The sequence below is a fragment of the Alosa pseudoharengus genome, unplaced genomic scaffold (genome assembly GCF_046254945.1).
Source record: "Alosa pseudoharengus isolate Yale_2024_CS ecotype anadromous, Long Island Sound unplaced genomic scaffold, YU_APseudo_1.1 YU_APseudo_1.1_scf_5, whole genome shotgun sequence".
Lineage (NCBI taxonomy): Eukaryota > Metazoa > Chordata > Actinopteri > Clupeiformes > Clupeidae > Alosa > Alosa pseudoharengus.
Window position 1 is genome coordinate 37,667,354 of NW_027468837.1, and position 21,207 is coordinate 37,688,560.

The window sequence follows — 21,207 nt, forward strand, 5'->3', positions numbered from 1 at the left end:
TAACACACACACACTTACACCCTCACATATATGCTGTCACAGTTCTGCTAGTCTGGCTAATGCAGACGATAACGCTAACGCCCCCGCTGTACACACACACACACTAACATACTAAACTACGCATTTACACACACACACACGACTTACTCAGGCATCGTGGTGATTAGTTATGAAACCTTTTGAAATTAACTGAGAAACCGAGACACAGCGAAACCAGGCATGCAAATACTGGTACAAATATGAATTTCTGCCGTTTGCAAAAATGAATTTGGTCAGGCAGCCTGCTCCATGTCTCATCAAGTTTGCATGACTGCCTATGTTTAATAGGCTCAACAGCAAGCATGGGCTTGCCTCCAGATCCCTGAAGAGCTCCCCAGTGAAACTCAAGGATGACTCAGTAATTTATGCAAAGTTCTAACTGTTTCATTTTTTTTTTTTTTTTTGGTATTGCATATACACTCTTGAAATTATATATTTTTTTCTTCTTTCCTGACTCAAGGTTTGCTTTGTCAGCGTTGGTAATACTGTTGACAGTGTTATTACAGAGCCTACAAAATAAAATAAAAAACTGTATCCCTCTAACAGTCAGTAAGTTGCTGATAGAATGAACAGTTGCTGGATCCTAAGTTGTATGCAACACCTCACCAGAAATTCATCTAAATTCTAAACTTGGATTCTAAAGTGTCAAGGTCACAAATCATAGCTCTGACAATATGTACAGACCTGTGAAAAAGTATTTGTCCTCTTCCCGCTTTCTTCTATGTCACACTTAAATGCTTCAGGTCATTCAACTAATTTTAATATTAGACAAAGACAAAGCAAGTACACACAAAATGCAGCTTATAAATTATCATTTAATTTATTGAAGGTAAATAGTTATTCAAGACCTAGATCACCCATGGGAAAAAGTAATTGCCCCCCTAAACCTAGTAACCGGGTCACCCTCCCTTGGCGGCAACAACAGCAATCAAACGTTTCAGACTAGTCTTTTACACAACTGCAGAGGGATTTTGGCCCACTCTTCTTTGCAGAATTGTTTTATGAGCATGAACTACCTGTTTAAGGTCATGTCACCACAGCATCTCAATCAGATTCAAGTCAGGACCTTGACTAGGCTACTCCAAAACCTTAATTTTGTTGCCCAGGCCCTGAAGTACCAAAGCAGCTCCAGACCATCATACTAACAGCACAGTGTTTGACTTGGTATGATGTTCTTATTATGACCTTACTGTACTACCATACTGTCTCATAAGAGCCGTTTGAGTTACAACCATTAAGTACTTAAACGTAACTGTCCCCACCAGCTACCCATTGTTTCCCCATGGAGAGTCTGTTTCTGTTAAACACACCGCTGAGCAGGCTGTGGACCTTTCGCCCTGATGGAGGATTGCACCTTCAATATAACGATGTTTCGACCCTTCTCATGTCACTAGGGTCTGCATTGGACTCAAGCCACATCAAGGCCATTTCTCTGCATTGTAGTGCAACCACTGGACTGCCTCTTGTAGTACAACCACTGGACTGCCTCATGCATACTAAATGTATAGGATACTTAATGTATAGGAATGCTGACCTATGTGAAACATTCTATAGGTCTGTTCGAAATGGAAGGCAGCAGCCTCGCTTGCCATAACAGGCATCAAGGTACCAGCTATGAACTTTATATTGGACGGCCGCGCAAGATAGCAACTCAGAATGCCATTGCCAGGATACTGACAAATTACTTAATACATTGCCTTCAAAATTCGGCAGTATGAAGGTAACTTAGAAGGCAGAATTTGATATGAATATTTCATTTGGACTAATGCCTCGATGCCTTTCTCCGGAAGGCAGGATTTTTAAGTTTCCTTTGCCTTTATTTTACACATGCACTCTCTCTCTCTCACTCTCTCACTCACTCACTCACTCTCTCTCTCTCTCTCTCCCTCCCTCTCTCACACACACTCTAAGTCTGTGTTACGCTGACAGACATATCTGGTTGTGCCTGACCGTAAACGCTGTAACCAACAGCTGGGAGGATGCGCATAACCGAGGCTGAGTACCTGACCACAGATGAGCTTGCAGGCTTTGCCCTTTACATCCGATGCCTGGCCCCCTTCCCCTCATCTGGGGCACTTTCACGAAAACCAGCTCACCCCTGGGCCGTGGCCTAGCGACATCTGAGGATGTCATCAAGGCTGTGGTCAGGGCTGCGCCTTAGCCCTAGTAAGCATGAATGATACTGCACCGCTATTCTGAGTCTATCTTTCAGTCACACACTCACACTCACGTTCACACACGCACATTCTGTCAAAATCACATTTATGAGAAATTGGGCTACAAACCAGCATGCTCACTTAGACCGCTCTGTGCTAGTTTCCCGCCAGCCTGCCTCTCTACCCCTAAAAGGGCATTTAAGGCAATAGAATTGCTCCCCTACTGCGCCATATGGGTCATCAAATGATAGATCAATACTGCCCTACAAAGCCAAAAGGCAGTAACTGCATTTTTGGTCAAAAATGAGTTATTGACATTTTTGGGATATTAAAGACTTCCTTTATCATGTGGATAAATATCTATACTCAATGTAGTGTTGTCACGATACCAAAATTATGACTTCGATATGATACCTGCCATAAATATCATGATGCTCGATACTGAAACGATACTACGGCAAAATCCTAAGATATCTGGAAAAGAAAGGACTCCTACCTCCTCCAAGTGTATTGGGTCATTTGTGTTGAATTCGGTGCACTTTTGTAGTGTGCAGTTAAATTCTGGGTTTTAAACTTCCTACATAATTATAATTTTTTATAGTTAGTAAAATAGTAGGCCTACTTTGTGTGATTAAGTCCTTTATTGTTTGTTATAGTTCATTTACATTGTGTTGTGTTTTGGCAATAAAGTAGCTTTAAATAGTCAAACTAGGCTAGATCAAGGTCAGTGTTGAAACTACTGCATGCAAATCACTGAATGCTAGGTCTTCGTCAGATATGCCTACACCATTACCTGTTGCAATATATCTCTGTGTGCATTCCTACATTATGTCCATTTCTTTGATAACATGATTTGCTACCACGTAACAATAAGCCGCTATTATTATTAGGACTCACCACGCTTTGGTGGTAATATGCTGTGGGCTTTAATTAGCGCATTTCGGGTAGCCTATTCAACATCTGAGCAATAATTATTGAACAAATTGCAGTCTACATGCCATGAAAAATATTACCAGTACTGACCGAACATGAAATAGATTGTTTAGTTATGGTAATGATATTCTGGCATGAACATTGTGCTTTCATCACGTTAGCACCCTATGATTAGGCTACAGCTCGTTATGTCTCGTCAAAATGATTACCTCGTTATGTCTCGTCAAAATTTATTGATGAAGGAAGGTTTGCTTTATCCCAGAGAACCATAGGCCTACTCGTTTCACATAGGAAGAGAAGAACTTGGCACTAACCATTCGTGTTTTCTATAGCATATTCGTTAACCTGTCCTTCTTTGAACTCTTTAAAAATGTTGGGATATGTCTGCGAGGTGTTTAGCCTAGGCTACTGCTTATAAATTACTTTGAAACATATTTTACAAACAGACCTCTGTGTACCTGATGGCTTGCCTTCACTATTCCCGATGTATCCCATATAGTTCCAGATTTCACTTCACCTTTTGTTTTATCCACAAGGCAGAGGACTGTCGGCAAAGAACTTTGTTGACGTTAGCTGCGCACTCACTCACTCAGAGCTGCCTGCTTCACACGCCCACTTGCCTAGATGCGTGCAAGGAGCAGTGAGAGCAGCAGTTCACACAGACGCAGAACGTTATTATTTTAATAAAGTATCGATTCTAAAAACGTCGGAAATCGTATCATTTTTTGCGTGAAGGCATCGTGATACCTTTTTAGTATCGATACACCGTGCAACACTAACTCAATGTGATTGTTTTTTTCGAAAAAATAGAGTTTTGTGTTCACAGTAAGTCCAAAAACCATACTGTCCTACAAAGGCAAAAGGCAGTAACTGACCAGAGTGTCAAACTGAGAAAAGTGACTTCAAAGTTTTTTGTTTTGTCTACACAAATGTATTATAGGTAGAGCAATGAAAAGCTGGTGACTTGTTGCCCTGATGAAGAAATGTGTGTATATAAAAAATATTGTGCTCAAAGTTGACCTTTAACCCTTATTTGTCAGATACTGTACTCTGCCTTTGTATTATGTACTAAAAATAAGGAGTCATTCAAAGGCAAAAGGCAGTAACTGGGGCATTGAGGAGACAAAGAAAGAAGACATTGTAAAAAACATTGTCCTCTTATGCCCCCCAATAGAAAGGCTTTTTGGCTCTCACGTCTTGTGGAGGAGTGACAGCATAATTCAAATCAAGTTTATTGCATCCAAAACAATGGAAATTACATTGCTTATGTTATGCCCACCGTCATAAGAAACCTCAATTTTAAGAATGGGTCACTTGTTTTTATCTCCATACATGAATTTTAAACCATCCATTAATTTGCTATCTTTGTGTTCTCTTTCAAATAAATTATTGTTTTTAATTATCAGAGATAGTTGTTGTATTTATTCATACTGTACACTCTTGTGTCATCTATCTGCAGTCACCCTGTTGGTTTTGCTGCACACAAAATTGAAGTTCTTTAGTCGAAGTGTTGACTCCAACTGAATGCACTCCCAGCACTGGATAGCAACAACTAAATGTCTAAGTAATTGTGTGTCATCTAAAACAAATGCCTTGATTTAGACTTTAATTAAGGTGTTCAGTTAATGATCTATATCAGGGGTGGGCAACTAATTTCTCCAAGGGGCCACATGACAAACTGGGACTGTTGAGGAGGGCCGGACCCAAAATACCGAACTCAAGTCTGAACTCAATTCTGTCCAATTCTATTCTGTTCTTGTATAACATTAAGTAAATCATATGGTTTTGTTTACTACTCGTAAGAACAGATGAAAATGTGAGGGAGACAAAGGAAAAACAGCAATAGGCTATTTCATTTATGTCCAGTATTTAATCCTCATTCTCGAAAATGATTTTTTGACATTGACATTTTTTTTTTTCAGTTTTCAAAGACTGATATAAAAAAGTACTACAATATCTATATAATTAGGCTAGGCCATGAAAATGTGAAGGAGTCAGTACAACCATAGGCCTGTGCCACCATTTCATCAACACTCAGCAATATTTCATCATTAAATCATTACCATCATTAAAGCAACACCAAAGAGGTTTTTGTACCTTAAAATAATGTTTCCAAAATTGTTTCCGTGGTTCATCAACTCGTAACAGGGTGAACGGCACTTCTGCATTCGCTTCGCAGCCCTCTATTGGCTATAACCGCACTATGTAAGTTTGCCAGATCGGGTAGCGGATCTGTAGTTCGATCGAATGAGACATAATAAACTACAAATTTGACTTGCAAGATGTCGCAATACATCGTAATTTCATAAAATCATTCAACATATTCTACTGTCTATGGACATCGTTATTTGCAAAGCCGTTGCTGGATAAACAAATAGCGTGCGTGCAACAGAGGAAAAGTTCTTTGGTGTTGCTTTAAATTAACTCTATGCAGAATTAGACTATGAAAATGTGGATAGTAGGCTTTCATTAGTTAATCAACATGCACAAAGAAAACTATTTTAAAAATGTAGGCTATGTTTTTGCTTTAACTTTATGCACAAAACTGTGATTGGTCAACTCGCCCTGTGTGTTGAGCCGGCTGCTTCAAGCAACCTGTGGGTAGTAGCATCATACTAGGTCGCTAACATAAGCTTTGCAAATAAACTCAGACATATTTTGCTTACAATGACGGGGTTATCCGAATGTAAACTATCTATCTGCCAGCAACGTTTTGAAATTAACACTTCGTATCGCCAACAAACAGCAGGAGTTCGTTCTGACAACCTTTGCGGTGGTGAGCGACGCAGACATAAGACACACAAAACTTTAAAAGGTTTACGCCGACTTAAAGGCAACTGCATTGTGTCGACGCAGAAGCATAAATTCTATTCACCAGCACAATTCAGTGAGGGTGTTTACATCGTATGCATCCACGCACAAATGTATGGGCGTACAAATAGCAGTCGCTTTCAAAATAAAAGCAACATTATTGATTTGCGTGCATTATCTCTATGTTAGGCTCTTGACTATTTGTTCTTTCACGGACCTTACGCGGGCCGGTCAGGGAAAGCCCACGGGCCGGATGTGGCCTGCGGGCCGTATGTTGCCCATGTATGATCTATATGGTGGTAAGCAAATATTGATTATATGTCAGTTACTGCCTTTTGCCTTTGCACGACTCCTTATTTTTTAATACATAATACAAAGGCAGAGTACAGTATCTGACAAATAAGGGTTAAAGGTCAACTTTGAGCACAATATTTTTTATATACACACATTTCTTTATCAGGGCAACAAGTCACCAGATTTTCATTGCTCTACCTATAATACATTTGTGTAGACAAATAAAACAACTTAAAAGTAATTTTTCTCAGTTTGACACTCTGGTCAGTTACTGCCTTTTGGCTTTGTAGGGCAGAATAGATAGATGGATAGATAGATACTTTGAGGGCAGCCGTGGCCTACTGGTTAGCGCTTCGGACCTGTTACCGAAGGGTTGCCGGTTCGAACCCCGACCAGTAGGCACGGCTGAAGTACCTTTGAGCAAGGCACCTAACCCCTCACTGCTCCCCGAGCGCAGCTGTTGTTGCAGGCAGCTCACTGCGCCGGGATTAGTGTGTGCTTCACCTCACTGTGTTCACTGTGTGCTGAGTGTGTTTCACTAATTCACGTATTGGGATAAATGCGGAGACCAAATTTCCCTCACAGGATCAAAAGAGTATATATACTTATATTTATTGATCCCCAAGGGGAAATTCAAGGTCGCAGTAGCTTAAGGCACCACACACAACAACATAAACTGGATGATAAAATAGCAAATCCTCATGACTAAAAAGAACAGTAAAATATACTAAAGATGCTAAAACAAGGATCCACATGAATGTACTAAGGATGTATAAGCATGAGGGGCTTGCAGTGACAGGGCAACCCTGTGATTCAGTATGCAGTGGTAAGATGCTTAATGAGGTGTGTGTCATGGTGGTAGTGCAAATAAGTCCAACAGTGCAGGGTTAAAGTCTAGCGACCAGCAATAAATATGGAAAATATAAGAGACCAGCATTAAATATGAACAATATAAGAGAAAAATGTGAGCATAGTAATATAACGGTTTTAGTATAATTATATGGACAATAAAGAGAAAAATGTAAACATAGTAATATAAGAAATATAGCAGCAGTGCAAGGATAGGTTTGAAGTAGAGTTTAGATTCTCTAATGGTAAAAAAGTAGCCGAGTGCAAAAGAATGGATCCTATGATGCTGCCACACAGCAGGAGCAGAAGGCAGGGTTGAACTAAGAGGGACATGAGTGTGCGCATGACATGGAGTCTCTGTTGACAGCATGTGTGGATGTCTGTGATGTGTTGGTTGAAGGTAAGCTTGTTGTCGATAGCGATGCCAAGGTATTTAAAGCTGTCCACTATCTGTACTGGTTGGTTGTTTATAGCTGTCCACTATCTCTATTGGTTGGTTGTTGATGTGTATGGGATCCTTTGGAGTAGTTTTGCTGCCAAATACGAGTTATGTTTTTGTTGCATCAAGGAGGAGGTGGTTGTCTGCACACCACTATGAGAAGTAAGTGACAGTAGGCTGTGTCTGATAGAAGTGCGAGTATGGCAGTGTCATCAGAATATGTGAAATACCTTGTTATGGGAGATGGGCTGAGACAGTCATTAGTGTAAAAGGTGTATATGAATGGACTCAGAACTCAGCCTTGCAGGGCTCCAGTATTTATAATGATGAAATGGTGATCTGATTGGCCAGAATTTTCTTGAATTTCCCCTTGGGGATCAATAAAGTATCTATCTCTATCTATCTATCTATCTATCTATCAATCAGAATATGCATTGACTCTGACCTTAGTCTTGCCAGCGTACATTCACTGACTTGGACTGCAGTTTGACTGGCTGTGTGTGTTGTCCTGTTCTGTGTTTCAGCATGGATGGAGGAGAGCTGTTCAGTCGGATTCAGGACCGTGGGGACCACGCTTTCACAGAGAGAGGCACGTTGCATTTACATTTATTCATTTTTATCGCTTTTATTCGCTTTTATCCAAAGCAACTTGCATTTCCCTTCTTGAAATGTCACTTATATGACAAGGGCCATTGTTCCCGGAGCACCTTGGGGTTAAGTGCCTTGCTCAAGGGCACAATGGTGGAAGGCTACTATATAGTAGCCCAGCTTCTTAGCCACTAAGCTACATGCTAGCCCAGCTCCTTAGCCACTACGCTACATGCTAGCCCAGCTCCTTAGCCACTACGCTACATGCTAGCCCAGTTCCTTAGCCACTATGCTACATGCTAGCCCAGTTTCTTTAGCCACTACGCTACATGCTAGCACAGCTCCTTAGCCACTAAGCTACATGCTAGCCCAGCTCCTTAGCCACTAAGCTACATGCTAGCCCAGCTCCTTAGCCACTACGCTACATGCTAGCCCAGCTCCTTAGCCACTACATTACCACCGCCTGTATGATCCCAAAGCCTGTCTTTGCTGCACCCTCTTCTCATGCACCCTGCTTACATTCACCTCTTCAAGTAATACATACACTTTCACAGTGTCGCAGCCTGTCTTCCCTACACCCTCCTGTCCTCTTCTCTTCCTCTTCTCTTCTCCTCCTCCTTTCTTCCCTCCTCTCTTCCTCTTCCCTCCTTCTCTTCTTTCCACTTCTCCACTTCTCCTTCTCCTCCTCCTCTTCTCGTTTCCTCCTCCTTATCCTCCTCCTCTTCTCTTTTCTTTCTCCCTCCTCTTCTCTTCCCTCCTGTTATTTTTGTTTTTTGTTTATTTGTTTTTTGTCTGCTTCGAGACACAATATGCCCATACAAAACAATTTGCCCCAGTGGAAATGCATTATTCCTCTCTAGTGAATTCATATTGAAGAAACTGTTTGTCTCCAGGCAGCCACAGGGAGCGGTTGCAGCCCCATAGTGCTGGAAGTTTAATATCAGTAATATCAGCCCCTGCAGTCTTGTGATGTTGCGTTTCGTGTATTTCTGTTTGTGTTATTGTTATTGGTGTGTATTACTTTGTTTGAAGTGAAGCACATGTGTGTTTACCATCTGTGCTGTTCTGACAGAGGCCTCTGACATTATGATGAGTATCGGGGAGGCGATACAGTTCCTTCATGCCATTAACATCGCACACAGAGACGTAAAGGTACCCATGCTTTCACACACACATTTTTTTCCATATGAGTGTTTCCATGCGTATGTGTGTGTGTGTGTGCATTAGTCATACTATTAGTATGCGGTCCAGTTTCTGTTTTACTTGAGTTTCGTTCCTTTGTTTCGTTTGTTTGCAGCCCGAGAACCTTCTGTATTCCACCAAAAGGCCCAACAACGCCACTCTGAAGCTGACTGACTTTGGCTTCGCCAAGGAGACAACGATGCACAACTCCCTCGCCACGCCCTGCTACACTCCCTACTATGTTGGTAAGGAAGAACACCTGACCCGTCTGTATCCATGGAAACGAAAGACCTACCGCCAGACACAGACTCGAGAAGGAATCACTGATGGTAGAGTCCAGCTGTGTCCACCGTTCGGTTCAGTGTGCTGTTAGCACCAAGGTCATGTGTTTTGACTGCCAGGATACACACTTAAACAACGGATGTAAATGTGCACTCTTGGGCAAATAATTGAATAAATTCATTAAATAGCTCTTTGTAAAGTCACCTTGAGTTTGAGAACAGTGCTATATAAATACACAGATGATGATGACGATGATGATGATGATGATGATTGTCATTGTTATTATTATTATTAAGAGGGAGACAGGGCCGATTTCTTCAAAATGCAAACTGTGGTTCTGACATTTCATTTGGTTTAATGATGTTTCTGAATCTTCAGTGGAATCAGATGTTGTTGGCACGTCTTTCGTTTGGGTTTGACTGGACTTTGTTGTCCCCTTTGTTTCAGCCCCAGAGGTCCTCGGTCCAGAGAAGTATGACAAGTCCTGTGATATGTGGTCGCTCGGGGTCATCATGTACATCTTGTAAGTCATGATCACTCACACACATAATATATATTATACACACACACTCACATACAACAACTCACACACTTTGTCTTATACACACACACACAAACACACAACACACTCACGCACTCATGCACGCAAACTCAAAAACTCACGTGTCATGGACTAACCCCCCCCCCCCCCAATCTTCTCTCTCTCATGTAAATTATGGGAAGTATTTAATTATGTTATTTTAGCTGAATGTGTTAAAATGGGAGATAGGCCGTCCAGTTCCAAGTAATACAGTTCTCAGTAACCCTCTTTAGCTCTGAGTAGCATAATTCACTGATACTGTTGTGATAAGGTGGCTGGTTGAGGAAGCGTCTTGATGACTGGTTTAACACTCACTCATAGCAAAACCACTTAATAGCTCATGGCCATAAGATACATTTATAATAAAAGTTCTTCAGAATGATAAATGGAATTCGATACCTCACCGAGACAGGAAATTATTGTCAAGGGCGAGGGATGCTTGCGTCAATTCTCTGTACGTTTCTTAACTCATTGAATGCCAAGCTGTTTTCGGAAGCTTTGTCCTAGAGTGCCAGCAATCTAGACCATTGTTGATGATTTTTGTACAGCCACAGCATATTCTGTGTTATAGCTATGAACACATACAATGGCTCGTTTAAAAGGTAAGACTTTAAGCTCTCGGTGGGTACACGCCTCTGTTCCTGAGAAATCCCAAGCTAAACAGTGGCTAGTTTTCATCAAAATCGCTGTTTTTTTCTAGAAATGGAGATATAACGTCTTTCAGGAAGTGTTGCCTGTTACTTACTTGTGTAAACTTTCCGGGAAGTGATCAGCGAGACCTGGCGAGACTGCCACCTAGTGATAGACCCACGAAAATGGCCTGGTTTTGACCTGCCGTGCATGCGTCACTGATTCGACCCAAAGCGGCAACCGAGTTATGATAAAATGTCCAGATAAAATGTCCAGATTGTGCGTTTTAATGAGTTTTCGATCGTCATATATTTCATTTCCAATAATCACAGAGTTCCCAAAATCACATATAAGGTGTGTTAGAGTGTCTAGTTTCGTAATTAAAAAAAAAAAAAGCTAAAAACCTAATATTACGTTTTTGCCACTCAACGCATGGGAAGGAAAAACGTAATATTACGTTTTTGGCACTCAATGAGTTAATCTGAGTGAGTATAGAGGGTGCAGATGGTATCGAAACGCTACCTATTGTCACCAGCCCCCTATTTCCGCACTCTTACGTGTATGTGTCACTTAATATTAATTTCTATACAAACCAAGACGGTGGATTCCTAAAGGAACGCACGCACCCACACCATAGGCAGACATCCCAACCTGCAAAAAGCCTTTTCAGGGAGGTACCCCCCCCCCCCCCCCCCCCCAAAAAAAATAAAATAATAATAATAATAATTGTCTCTACTCAGCACACCAAATATAGTTATATATATATATATAAAATATGTAGATTTTGGTAATTTGGTCTTTATGTAGCCTTGGCAAATAGCCATCTAGTAGTCCTGAATAATATGCACATGAAATGACACTTGTTAAACTCACCACCTGTCTTTTGCAATAATTTCACCCGTCATGGGCAATGCTAAAGTCACTGTTACAAACAGTGCAGCATGCAAGACTATCGTTATTTTGAACTCTTATGAGACAAGGGTACTCTTTCGTGTAGTCTGATGTGAAATGGGTCTGATGTGAAATGGGTCCTTTTTGGGGGGCACTCTGCCTCTGCCCTGACGCTCCTGTTCCCTGGCTACTGAACTGAACTGAAACAGGCCAAACAGGATGCTCTTTGTCTTGAACAGGCACACACGCACTACCTTTCTCTCTCTCTCTCCATCCCCCTCGTGTGCGCGCTACACTCAGATGCACTTACGATTTGAAGTTTCGGTCTCGTGTGCGAGCTCTTGCTCGCTCGCCCTAGATTCCGGGAGATTTTATCTAATTTGCGGGCGTCAGGGAGCCGTTATCAATATGTGGGAGACTCCCGGAACTTCCGGCAGACTTGGGATGTCTGCATAGGTGTATCTAAATTAGCTATGTACCAAAAATAACATTTTACCGTGACTCGAAGAGCTGTAAACACACTGTATGGCTGCGAAACGAAAGGGGTGGTAATTGGAGGCGTTACAATAAGTTTTTTATTTTTATGCGTAGACTGTGCAGTTTTACTTCCATATGTGTATAACTTATAGATATAGTGGGCTTTAATGTAAATGTGGCTGTTAAACCTTGTTTGTTTATTTATTTATTTATTTTATTTACTTTTGCCACTTGTATTGTGGGGAACCAATCACATCGGTGTATCTGATATAGGCGGGCCAGAGGCGAGCTAAACAGTGGACTGTCATAGTGTTATCCAATTGCATCAAAGTCCGGAATCAATCAGTAAACATTGATCATATTGTGTTATCCAATTGCCATGCAGTAAGATTTTCAAATGCACGCTTAGTGCCACCCCTCGAGTTGGGCCATTACATTATTTGTGGCCAGACCCTTAATCTTTCTAGATTACCAGGATCTGGAATCTCCAGGCTATTAGTCAAGGGCACAACAGTGGCAGTCGGGAATTGAACCCACAACTCTTCTGGCTACTGCACGCTAGCACAGCTCAGCCATGCTTCCACCTCAATAGTCTTGTTTAACCTTGGTTGTAGCTGATGTGTGTAACTCTCATGGTTGTAGCTGATGTGTGTAACTCGGTTGTAGCTGATGTGTGTAACTCGGTTGTAGCTGATGTGTGTAACTCGGTTGTAGCTGATGTGTGTAACTCTCATGGTTGTAGCTGATGTGTGTAACTCGGTTGTAGCTGATGTGTGTAACTCTCTTGGTTGTAGCTGATGTGTGTAACTCTCTTGGTTGTAGCTGATGTGTGTAACTCTCTTGGTTGTAGCTGATGTGTGTAACTCTCTTGGTTGTAGCTGATGTGTGTAACTCTCTTGGTTGTAGCTGATGTGTGTAACTCTCTTGGTTGTAGCTGATGTGTGTAACTCTCCCCCTCCTCCTCTCCCCAGGCTTTGTGGTTACCCTCCGTTTTACTCCAACCACGGACTGGCCATCTCTCCCGGCATGAAGAGGCGTATCCGTATGGGCCAGTACGAGTTCCCCAACCCAGAATGGTCAGACGTGTCCGAGGAAGGTAGGACATACTCTCTCTGTGCTCTCGAAATCACTCAGTGAAGATCTTTATCTATCTCTATGTCATATATAGGAAGTATTCCTCTCTAGTCGAAGAGTGGTGTGGTAAAAATTAAGTGTTAATCCACAAAGAGGCAAAAGGTAATAAACACAGGCAAGCCGAGAAAGCAGAGTACGAAGCTTTATTCACAACGCTGAGACAGGTTACAAACACACAAGCATCTTAGCGAGCATGAGAGCAACAAGTCTGTTGTAGACAAAGTCTTACCGTTATGTATAGGACTAAAACAGGATATTCTTGATGGACTACATGAAATGAAAGAACAAGAGCTGACATGACATACAGTATGACTCAGGTTGACCTCAGAGGTTATGGATAAGAAAAACCCAAAATAATTGAGATCATCCTTTTAATGTCTACAGGGGCAGCCGTGGCCTACTGGTTAGCGCTTCGGACTTGTAACCGGAGGGTTGCTGGTTCGAACCCCGACCAGTAGGCACGGCTGAAGTGCCCTTGAGCAAGGCACCTAACCCCTCACTGCTCCCCGAGCGCCGCTGTAGCAGACAGCTCACTGCGCCCGGATTAGTGTGTGCTTCACCTCACTGTGTGTTCACTGTGTGCTGAGTGTGTTTCACTAATTCACGGATTGGGATAAATGCAGAGACCAAATTTCCCTCATGGGATTAAAAGAATATATATACTTATACTTATTATTTCTTTAAAGTGTAGCTAGTTTGACAACCCCAGATCTTTATCTGTCTCTGTCATATGTTGGAAGTCTCGAGTCGAAGAGTGGCATCCTGCACAGGAGACCAGATTGCTGATTTTCGGTTTGCACTACTGTACCGTACATTTTTGCAGTGATCGTAAGCAGTGTGTATTGAAAGCTCTTTATGGAAGACGTTGCATCTGAAAAGGCATATTGGTGACCTACAGTAAATGGTATTTGACGGAAAATGGAAACTTCTAGACACTCAATTTCTGCTCCTCTCCACGTCTGTCTGTGGTCTCATGTCGTACGAGGTGCACAGATGAAACATGTATATGGGGTTCTGTCTGCAGCTTTGTGTGTGTCAGGTTGTGTAAGGTGAACATGTAGAGGTCTCTCTAGGTGACTCACTCACCCCAGGACAGTGTTGAAAAAACGCTCGATTGCTCGCTCACGGTCTCTCTCTGAAGAAATTAAGGAAATTGTTGCAACACACAAACTACACGCATGTCCAAACGGATACAGAGAGGCGGGAAGAACTTCCAATTAGCTTGATGATGACGTCTGCATTGTGTTATGACTGTTGTGTGCCTACGCGTCTGTCTTTTGTGTCTGTGGATTTTTTTCTCACAGCCAGTGACCTTATTACAGGTGTATGTGTTTTCTCATTGTGCGTGTGTGTGTTTTTTCTCACAGCCGAAGACCTTATTACGTATGAATGTGTTTTCTCATCACGTGTGTGTGTGTGTGTTTTCCCACAGCCAAAGACCTCATCAGAACCCTCTTGAAGACAGAGCCCACCGAGAGGATGACCATCACAGAGTTCATGAATCACCCCTGGATCAACGTTAGTACACGCACACACACACACACACATACACACACTCACTCACTCACTCACTCACTCACTCACTCACTCACTCACTCACTCCCCCCTTAGTTTGCACACAAACAACTTGCAGTGGATAGGACACACACACACTGTACACACAACTCGCAGTGGACACAGATACGCACGCACACACACACACACACACACACACACACACACACTCACTCACTCACTCACTCACTCACTCCCCCCTTAGTTTGCACACAAACAACTTGCAGTGGATAGGACACACACACACTGTACACACAACTCGCAGTGGACACAGATACGCACGCACACACACACACACACACACACACACACACACACAGACACACACACACACACACACACACACATTCCTACATACATACACACACACACAAATACACACCTCACTGTACACACACGCTTCAAAGTGGACACATTATTAAACACTAATTCACACTACGCACACTATATTCATGTATCTTTAACGTCTATTTGTGTGTGTGTGTGAGAGAGTGTTAGTGTGAGTGTATGTGTGTGTGTTTATGAACGTGACTGTAGTGTGGTGGTAGTCTGGAGTAAACTAGCAGTGTGTGTTTGTAGTGTTGTGACAGCCTGTATAGCCTAATGAATGTGTGCGTCATTGTGATTACTTTTAGTAAAATGTGTGTGTGTGTGTGGGGCATTCTCATTACTTTTAATGTGTTTATCTGTGTCTGTGTGTGTATGGTGTGGTGATTACTTTTAGTAGCAAGAGTGTCTGTGTTTGTGTTTGTGTCTGTACCTGTAGTAAAGTGCTGTTTCCTTCTCCCTGTGTTCCTGCAGCAGACAATAGAAGTGCCTATGACTCCCCTCCACACCAGCAGAGTCCTCAAGGAAGAACAGGACGCCTGGGAGGAGGTCAAGGTGAGACACACACACACACACACACACACACACCACAAGACGTTATGCTGGGACATGAACTAGATAAACTGCTTAGTTCACATCCAATCTACTCCTGAGTCTACTTGGCTTATATCAGCTGTGGATCTGTTTCCTGCCACTATCCTTTCACTTATTTTCCACTCTTTCTCTGTCTCTGGAGTAACCTCACTACACACACACACACACACACACACTCACTCACACACTCACTCACACACTCACACACACACTCACACACTCACTCACACACACACTCACACACACACACTCACACACTCACTCACACACTCACACACACACACACTCACACACACACACACACACACTCACACACTCACTCACACACTCACACACACACACACTCACTCACACACACACTCACACACTCACACTCACACACACACTCACACACACACTCACACACTCACTCACACACACACTCACACACTCACACTCACACACTCACTCACACACTCACTCACACACACACTCACACACACACTCACTCACACACTCACTCACACACTCACTCACACACTCACTCACACACACACTCACACTCACACACACATAGTTCCTCTGTTGATGACGGGTAAAACCCTCCCCTCTGTGTGTGTTGTGTGTAGGAGGAGATGACTAGTGCCTTGGCCACTATGCGTGTGGACTACGACCAGATCAAGATCAAGACCATCAAGGACTCCACAAACCCCCTGCTGATGAAGAGGAGGAAGAAGATTAACAACGCAGCACAGAATACAGACCCGGACACACAGAACCCTGATCTCTGAAGAGGGGACACACTCACCTGCAGTCAGTCAAACTGAAACACACTCATGCTCTAACAAAGAGGACATGCATGTATACACACACATACATACATATATATATATATACACACACACACACACACACACACACACACACACACACACACACACACACACACACATATACATACATACAAACATACATACATGCATGCAGACATCTATGCTCAGATGATGCACACACACACACACACACACACACACACACACAATGCATACGTACGTACATGGAAATCGTTTAAAAAAAAAAAGAAAGAAAAGGAAGCAATAATTCAACTATATCCTGGGAAATAGACTGCATGAATTTTATGAAATTGCCAGGATTTGAAGGTTTTCCCTACAAATGTTTTTTTCCCCCCTTTTCTTTTTTAAAATAATTTCTTTTTATTACTCCGCTGTTTTAAAGAATCATCCACTGTGGCATTCTGGGAATGCTTGAGGGTTCTCTCCCTGCGTTCTGCTGATTTCTGGGGAAGGCGAAGGATCCAGAATTACGGAGAAACCGATGCAACAGAATTAATTTGATTTGTGTACGCGTGTTTTTAGAGTCCTGTTTACCACACGTTTATTCGTTTTTTTTAATCATTTTGTTAGCAAGCCGGCCAGCCAGCCAAAGAGGGGGCACAACAGTTTAGAGTCTCTTTCTGTTCTTTGTCTCTCTCTCTCTCTCTCCCTCTATCTCACTCTCCTTTCTTTCTTTCTTTCTTTCTCTCTCTCTTTCTTTCCCTTTCTTTCATTTTCTACTCGCATGCAAAGCCATCGGTCCATCAATTGTTGCCGAGCACACTTGTGATATGAGTAGCCTGTTCTCTTTTTCTGGTTCTGGGTTGAAGATTTTTCATGGAGGCCCTGTTAGCATTGGGTGGGGACGGGGGAGTTGTTTGCTCGTGATGATGCATTAAGCCTAGACCCCCCTAGATCTGACCCCCCTCATTTGCCATACTAAAGTACATTGTGAGTTTTCTGTCCATGCACCTGTTTGTTCTTCGTGGGGTGGGATGGGTCAAATATATGAGATTGCTACTGTCACTAACTTACAGATCTAGCAAAATGTTTATTGATTACGACTCATGGAATGTAGATTCACTCGCTGATTTTCTGAAGCCCTAATGCGACCCCTTACACACACACACACACACACACACACCTCCACCTCTTGTCCTTTTCTTTTTTTTGGGGGGTGTGTGCTACTCACCCACAGCTTGGGGTAGAGAGGGCAGTGGATGTCAGTGGCCTTTGCATCCTCAGTGACTTCACGCCTGCTGTGGGTGGTGGTGGGGGTCCGTAGCAATGCTCCTCGGGGCCGGATTCTGGTTGGTTTGAGGCGTTGGCTCCCTCCTGCTTGCTCTGTCAGAGGGTCCTGATGGGTCACCACCCACCTCATTAAATCAGGAGATGTCTGGCTGATGGTCACCACCCACCTCATTAAATCAGTAGATGTCTGGCTGATGGGGGTCACCATCCACCCCATTAAATCAGTAGATGTCTGGCCTGGATCCAGCACGCTTCCAGGTTACAACCGCTTCGTAGTTTGATGCCTTCTGGGCCACCGTAGTCTTAGTTAATAATGGAATGCTTTGGAGTAGTGCCCTGTAGTTTCAGATTCCCCACCCCATCCAGCCTCCTAACGGCCATTCTTAAGTCGTGACTATATTTTACTACATATAGAGATGTTTATCTTTTATACCCCAAGTTCTCATTGTGTCGCTCTGCGTGTCCGGTGCCAGTGCTATGCATATGTAATTTTTTTTCACCGGTCATTTTAGATGTGTCTGTTTGCTGTGTGTCAAAATGTTGACAGATTAATTGAAAAGGGATGAGAAGTACTGTTGAAGTTCACAGACTGTGTTGACATCTGTTATTCATATCAACAGAGTTATATCCAGTGTTTCTAGTGCGTCTGGGTCGCTCCAGTTTTATCTGGACACTACCTGTATTTTTTTTTTCTCTCTCTCTGAGATGTTCGAAATTAGAATGCATTTCTTTTTTTTCATGCAGTTAAAGCAGTGGCTGTGTCCGAATGTGTGTCGCATGTCTCCAGTCCTGTAAAATGGAGAGTCAAGGTTTTCTTTTATTTTTTATTTTTTTATTTTTTTCCTGTGTCCAACTGCTGTACGTATGTTTGTCTGTATGTATGTATGTCTCAGTCTGCTTCAACTTTGGATTAAAACACAAAAAGAGAAAAAAAAAACTGATTTCATGAATGGTGACTGCCCTGTTCCTTATCTGATAAAACTGTGCTTTCCCTGCGGTAATACATCCTCCTTACACATGCATGCAGCTTTCCGAGGACATCCGCCTCAATGTGAATACGCTCTGTGTGGTCGGTCTTCATCTGCATCCTTTTGAGCTGGAAATGGCAGCGGGATGAGGCGATCGGACCGCAATGTCATCTCACGAAAGGGGCCTCTTTCGGTTTCACTCAACTCACGTGGATGGCGAATGGACATCCCCCGCCCCCCCATCAGGAAAGAGGCCCTCCGGAGAGCTTTCGGGAGACGCTTTGCATATCTAGTACCGCTAGGGTCGTCACAATACTTTAAATGATGACTTGGTTATGATACCATGGCAAAGTATGGATACCAATACTGAAACTACCACGGCAAAAACCTTTAACATGAGTAATAGAAATAGACTAGGCCTAGATGATTGTGGCACTTAACATTTTTTCTTTCTTGATTCCTTACTTTCGTTCTTGCTTTCTTTCGATAACAAATAGGGCTTTTATTCTACAGACTGTTGTCAGTGCATTCCCTCTACTGTATATTATATTGGAGTTAGTTTGTGTATTATTGCGCTTCTCAACCAGCGGTGGAGCCTGAGAACAAATCTTGTTAGGATGCACCCAAGCTGAAGTTTGTCATCATGAAATTAAATTCTTGGGTCTCAGAGCAAACTCAACTTTACATACTAAGATGGACAAGAAGTGTTAAAATATGGAACTAATACTATCAAAAGATTTTTCCATATTGTTCTGTTAATCGAGGAATAGGCTTGACCAATGTCTAGGAAATCACTCCTAGGCTGAAATACATAGATGCAAATTAAATGTGGCTACAAAGATAAAACTAGGCTGCAAGCAATACAGGGAAGGTAGGTGTGTGTGTGTGTGTGGTGGTCCGTTTGGTAAGCTGGTTTACTGTGCTGTAACAGTGTAATGCAGAGCATGTAAAGATGTTGGTGACTGAGTCCATTACCCTGAAGGCATGTTAAAAGCTGGTACAGGTCTGAACCTGCAGGTACAGACCAAGGCACAGAATGCAATTATCACAGTCAGTCAAGACAACTGATGTGATGTACCAGAGTGATAGTCTCTACAACAGGACAATAATTGAAAGCACACTTCAAAATACAAGTATTTCACAGTCACAACATTTTATCAGTATATTTTTTTTTAATGTCCTGCTGTCCCTGTGAAGGAAATTCTGCAGGTAAAAAAACAAGACACATCTCAACTTGAAGTGATCTGCAATGAAGACACATTAGGAATAACAAACTTTGGTGCATCCTAACAAGATGGCGAGGTTGCATTTCTTGTTGGATTCTTGTGTTTTTTGTTGTGATTTCTTTTATTCACAGATTGAGAAATCACTGTTGGGGAGTGACTAGGGAGGTGTTATGTCCCGCTGCCAGGGAAGTGGTTATTAATGTTAATTAATTATCTTTTTGAACTTTAAAACATAAGAAGTAATGCAGCATTCAAGCTTTGTAAAAACCTTAATGTAGTTGTTTTAATGTTTATTTGCTGTAGGGGATCTGTTATTTTCTACAGGGATGCCCATTCTGTTGCACACAACATGCATCGTGTACATCATACTGTAAGTGGATCAAATGGGCACCGAATGAGGTGCACATACAGGTAAGTGTGAGAGTATAGGAAACATCAGAGGACATGTCAGGCCTTAGAGAAGGCAGGCATTAAACACTGAGTCATATTTGAGTTTGGTAACTGCTGATTCATCGTTTCATCGGTTCGTTTGGGGGGCTGCCCCCTTCAACCCCCTATTTGATGCAAGTATACAAATGAGGGCTCTAGGTAGGTTTCATTCAGCCGTCGTCTGATTCATTCAGGTACAGCTGGGATGGGACATGCAGAGAAGCGTCTCTTGCAAAATGAGCAACAGTGTGGGGCGGGGGATGAGCTGGGCGGTCGTAACTCAAAAGTCAACGATAATGTTGAATAGCTACAGTATTAGCTCTGGTCGGACATTAGTGTACTAATGGATGTCTTTACCAGACACGGCTCCTGTATAATTCCATAAACAGTCAGCAAAACTAATTTAATTCAGGAACTTTCACTGGCCTACCCCCCAGTTTGTGAATTGAAACATGCTGTAGGTTCACTTCTATACTCGTCAGATAACAGGAACTTCCAGTAATGCAGAATTGGCATTCCTCTGGCGTCACACTGTGGTTTTGTTTCACCATTAAACATCATTTCCTTGTAACTTTTACTCAAATCTATCTGTCTGTGACTCAAAAACATTTCAAATTCCACAGGAATTCTTTGTTGTAATTTCCACCTTAAAGACATTCTCAATCCCTAATATGCTTGCATTCTGAAGTAGACTTCATGCAAATTGCATGTCCAGAAAGTATTGACAGTGCTGTCTTTATGAAAATTGCAAGTCCAGCTCC

The 21,207-nt window shown here is 42.4% G+C and overlaps 1 protein-coding gene across 1 annotated transcript in view; it reads left to right on the plus strand.

The window, feature by feature from the left end:
* mapkapk2a (MAPK activated protein kinase 2a) overlaps nucleotides 1-16,841 on the plus strand; it is a 77,570-nt gene extending 60,729 nt beyond the window's left edge. Inside the window, exons 3-10 of the mRNA XM_076267705.1 lie at nucleotides 8,046-8,110; nucleotides 9,182-9,261; nucleotides 9,407-9,536; nucleotides 10,021-10,096; nucleotides 13,123-13,247; nucleotides 14,718-14,803; nucleotides 15,641-15,721; nucleotides 16,369-16,841. Coding sequence (XP_076123820.1) covers nucleotides 8,046-8,110; nucleotides 9,182-9,261; nucleotides 9,407-9,536; nucleotides 10,021-10,096; nucleotides 13,123-13,247; nucleotides 14,718-14,803; nucleotides 15,641-15,721; nucleotides 16,369-16,530 — 805 coding nt within the window. The 3' untranslated portion in view covers nucleotides 16,531-16,841. The remainder of the gene's footprint in view (nucleotides 1-8,045; nucleotides 8,111-9,181; nucleotides 9,262-9,406; nucleotides 9,537-10,020; nucleotides 10,097-13,122; nucleotides 13,248-14,717; nucleotides 14,804-15,640; nucleotides 15,722-16,368) is intronic.
* Nucleotides 16,842-21,207: the final 4,366 nt, after the last annotated feature.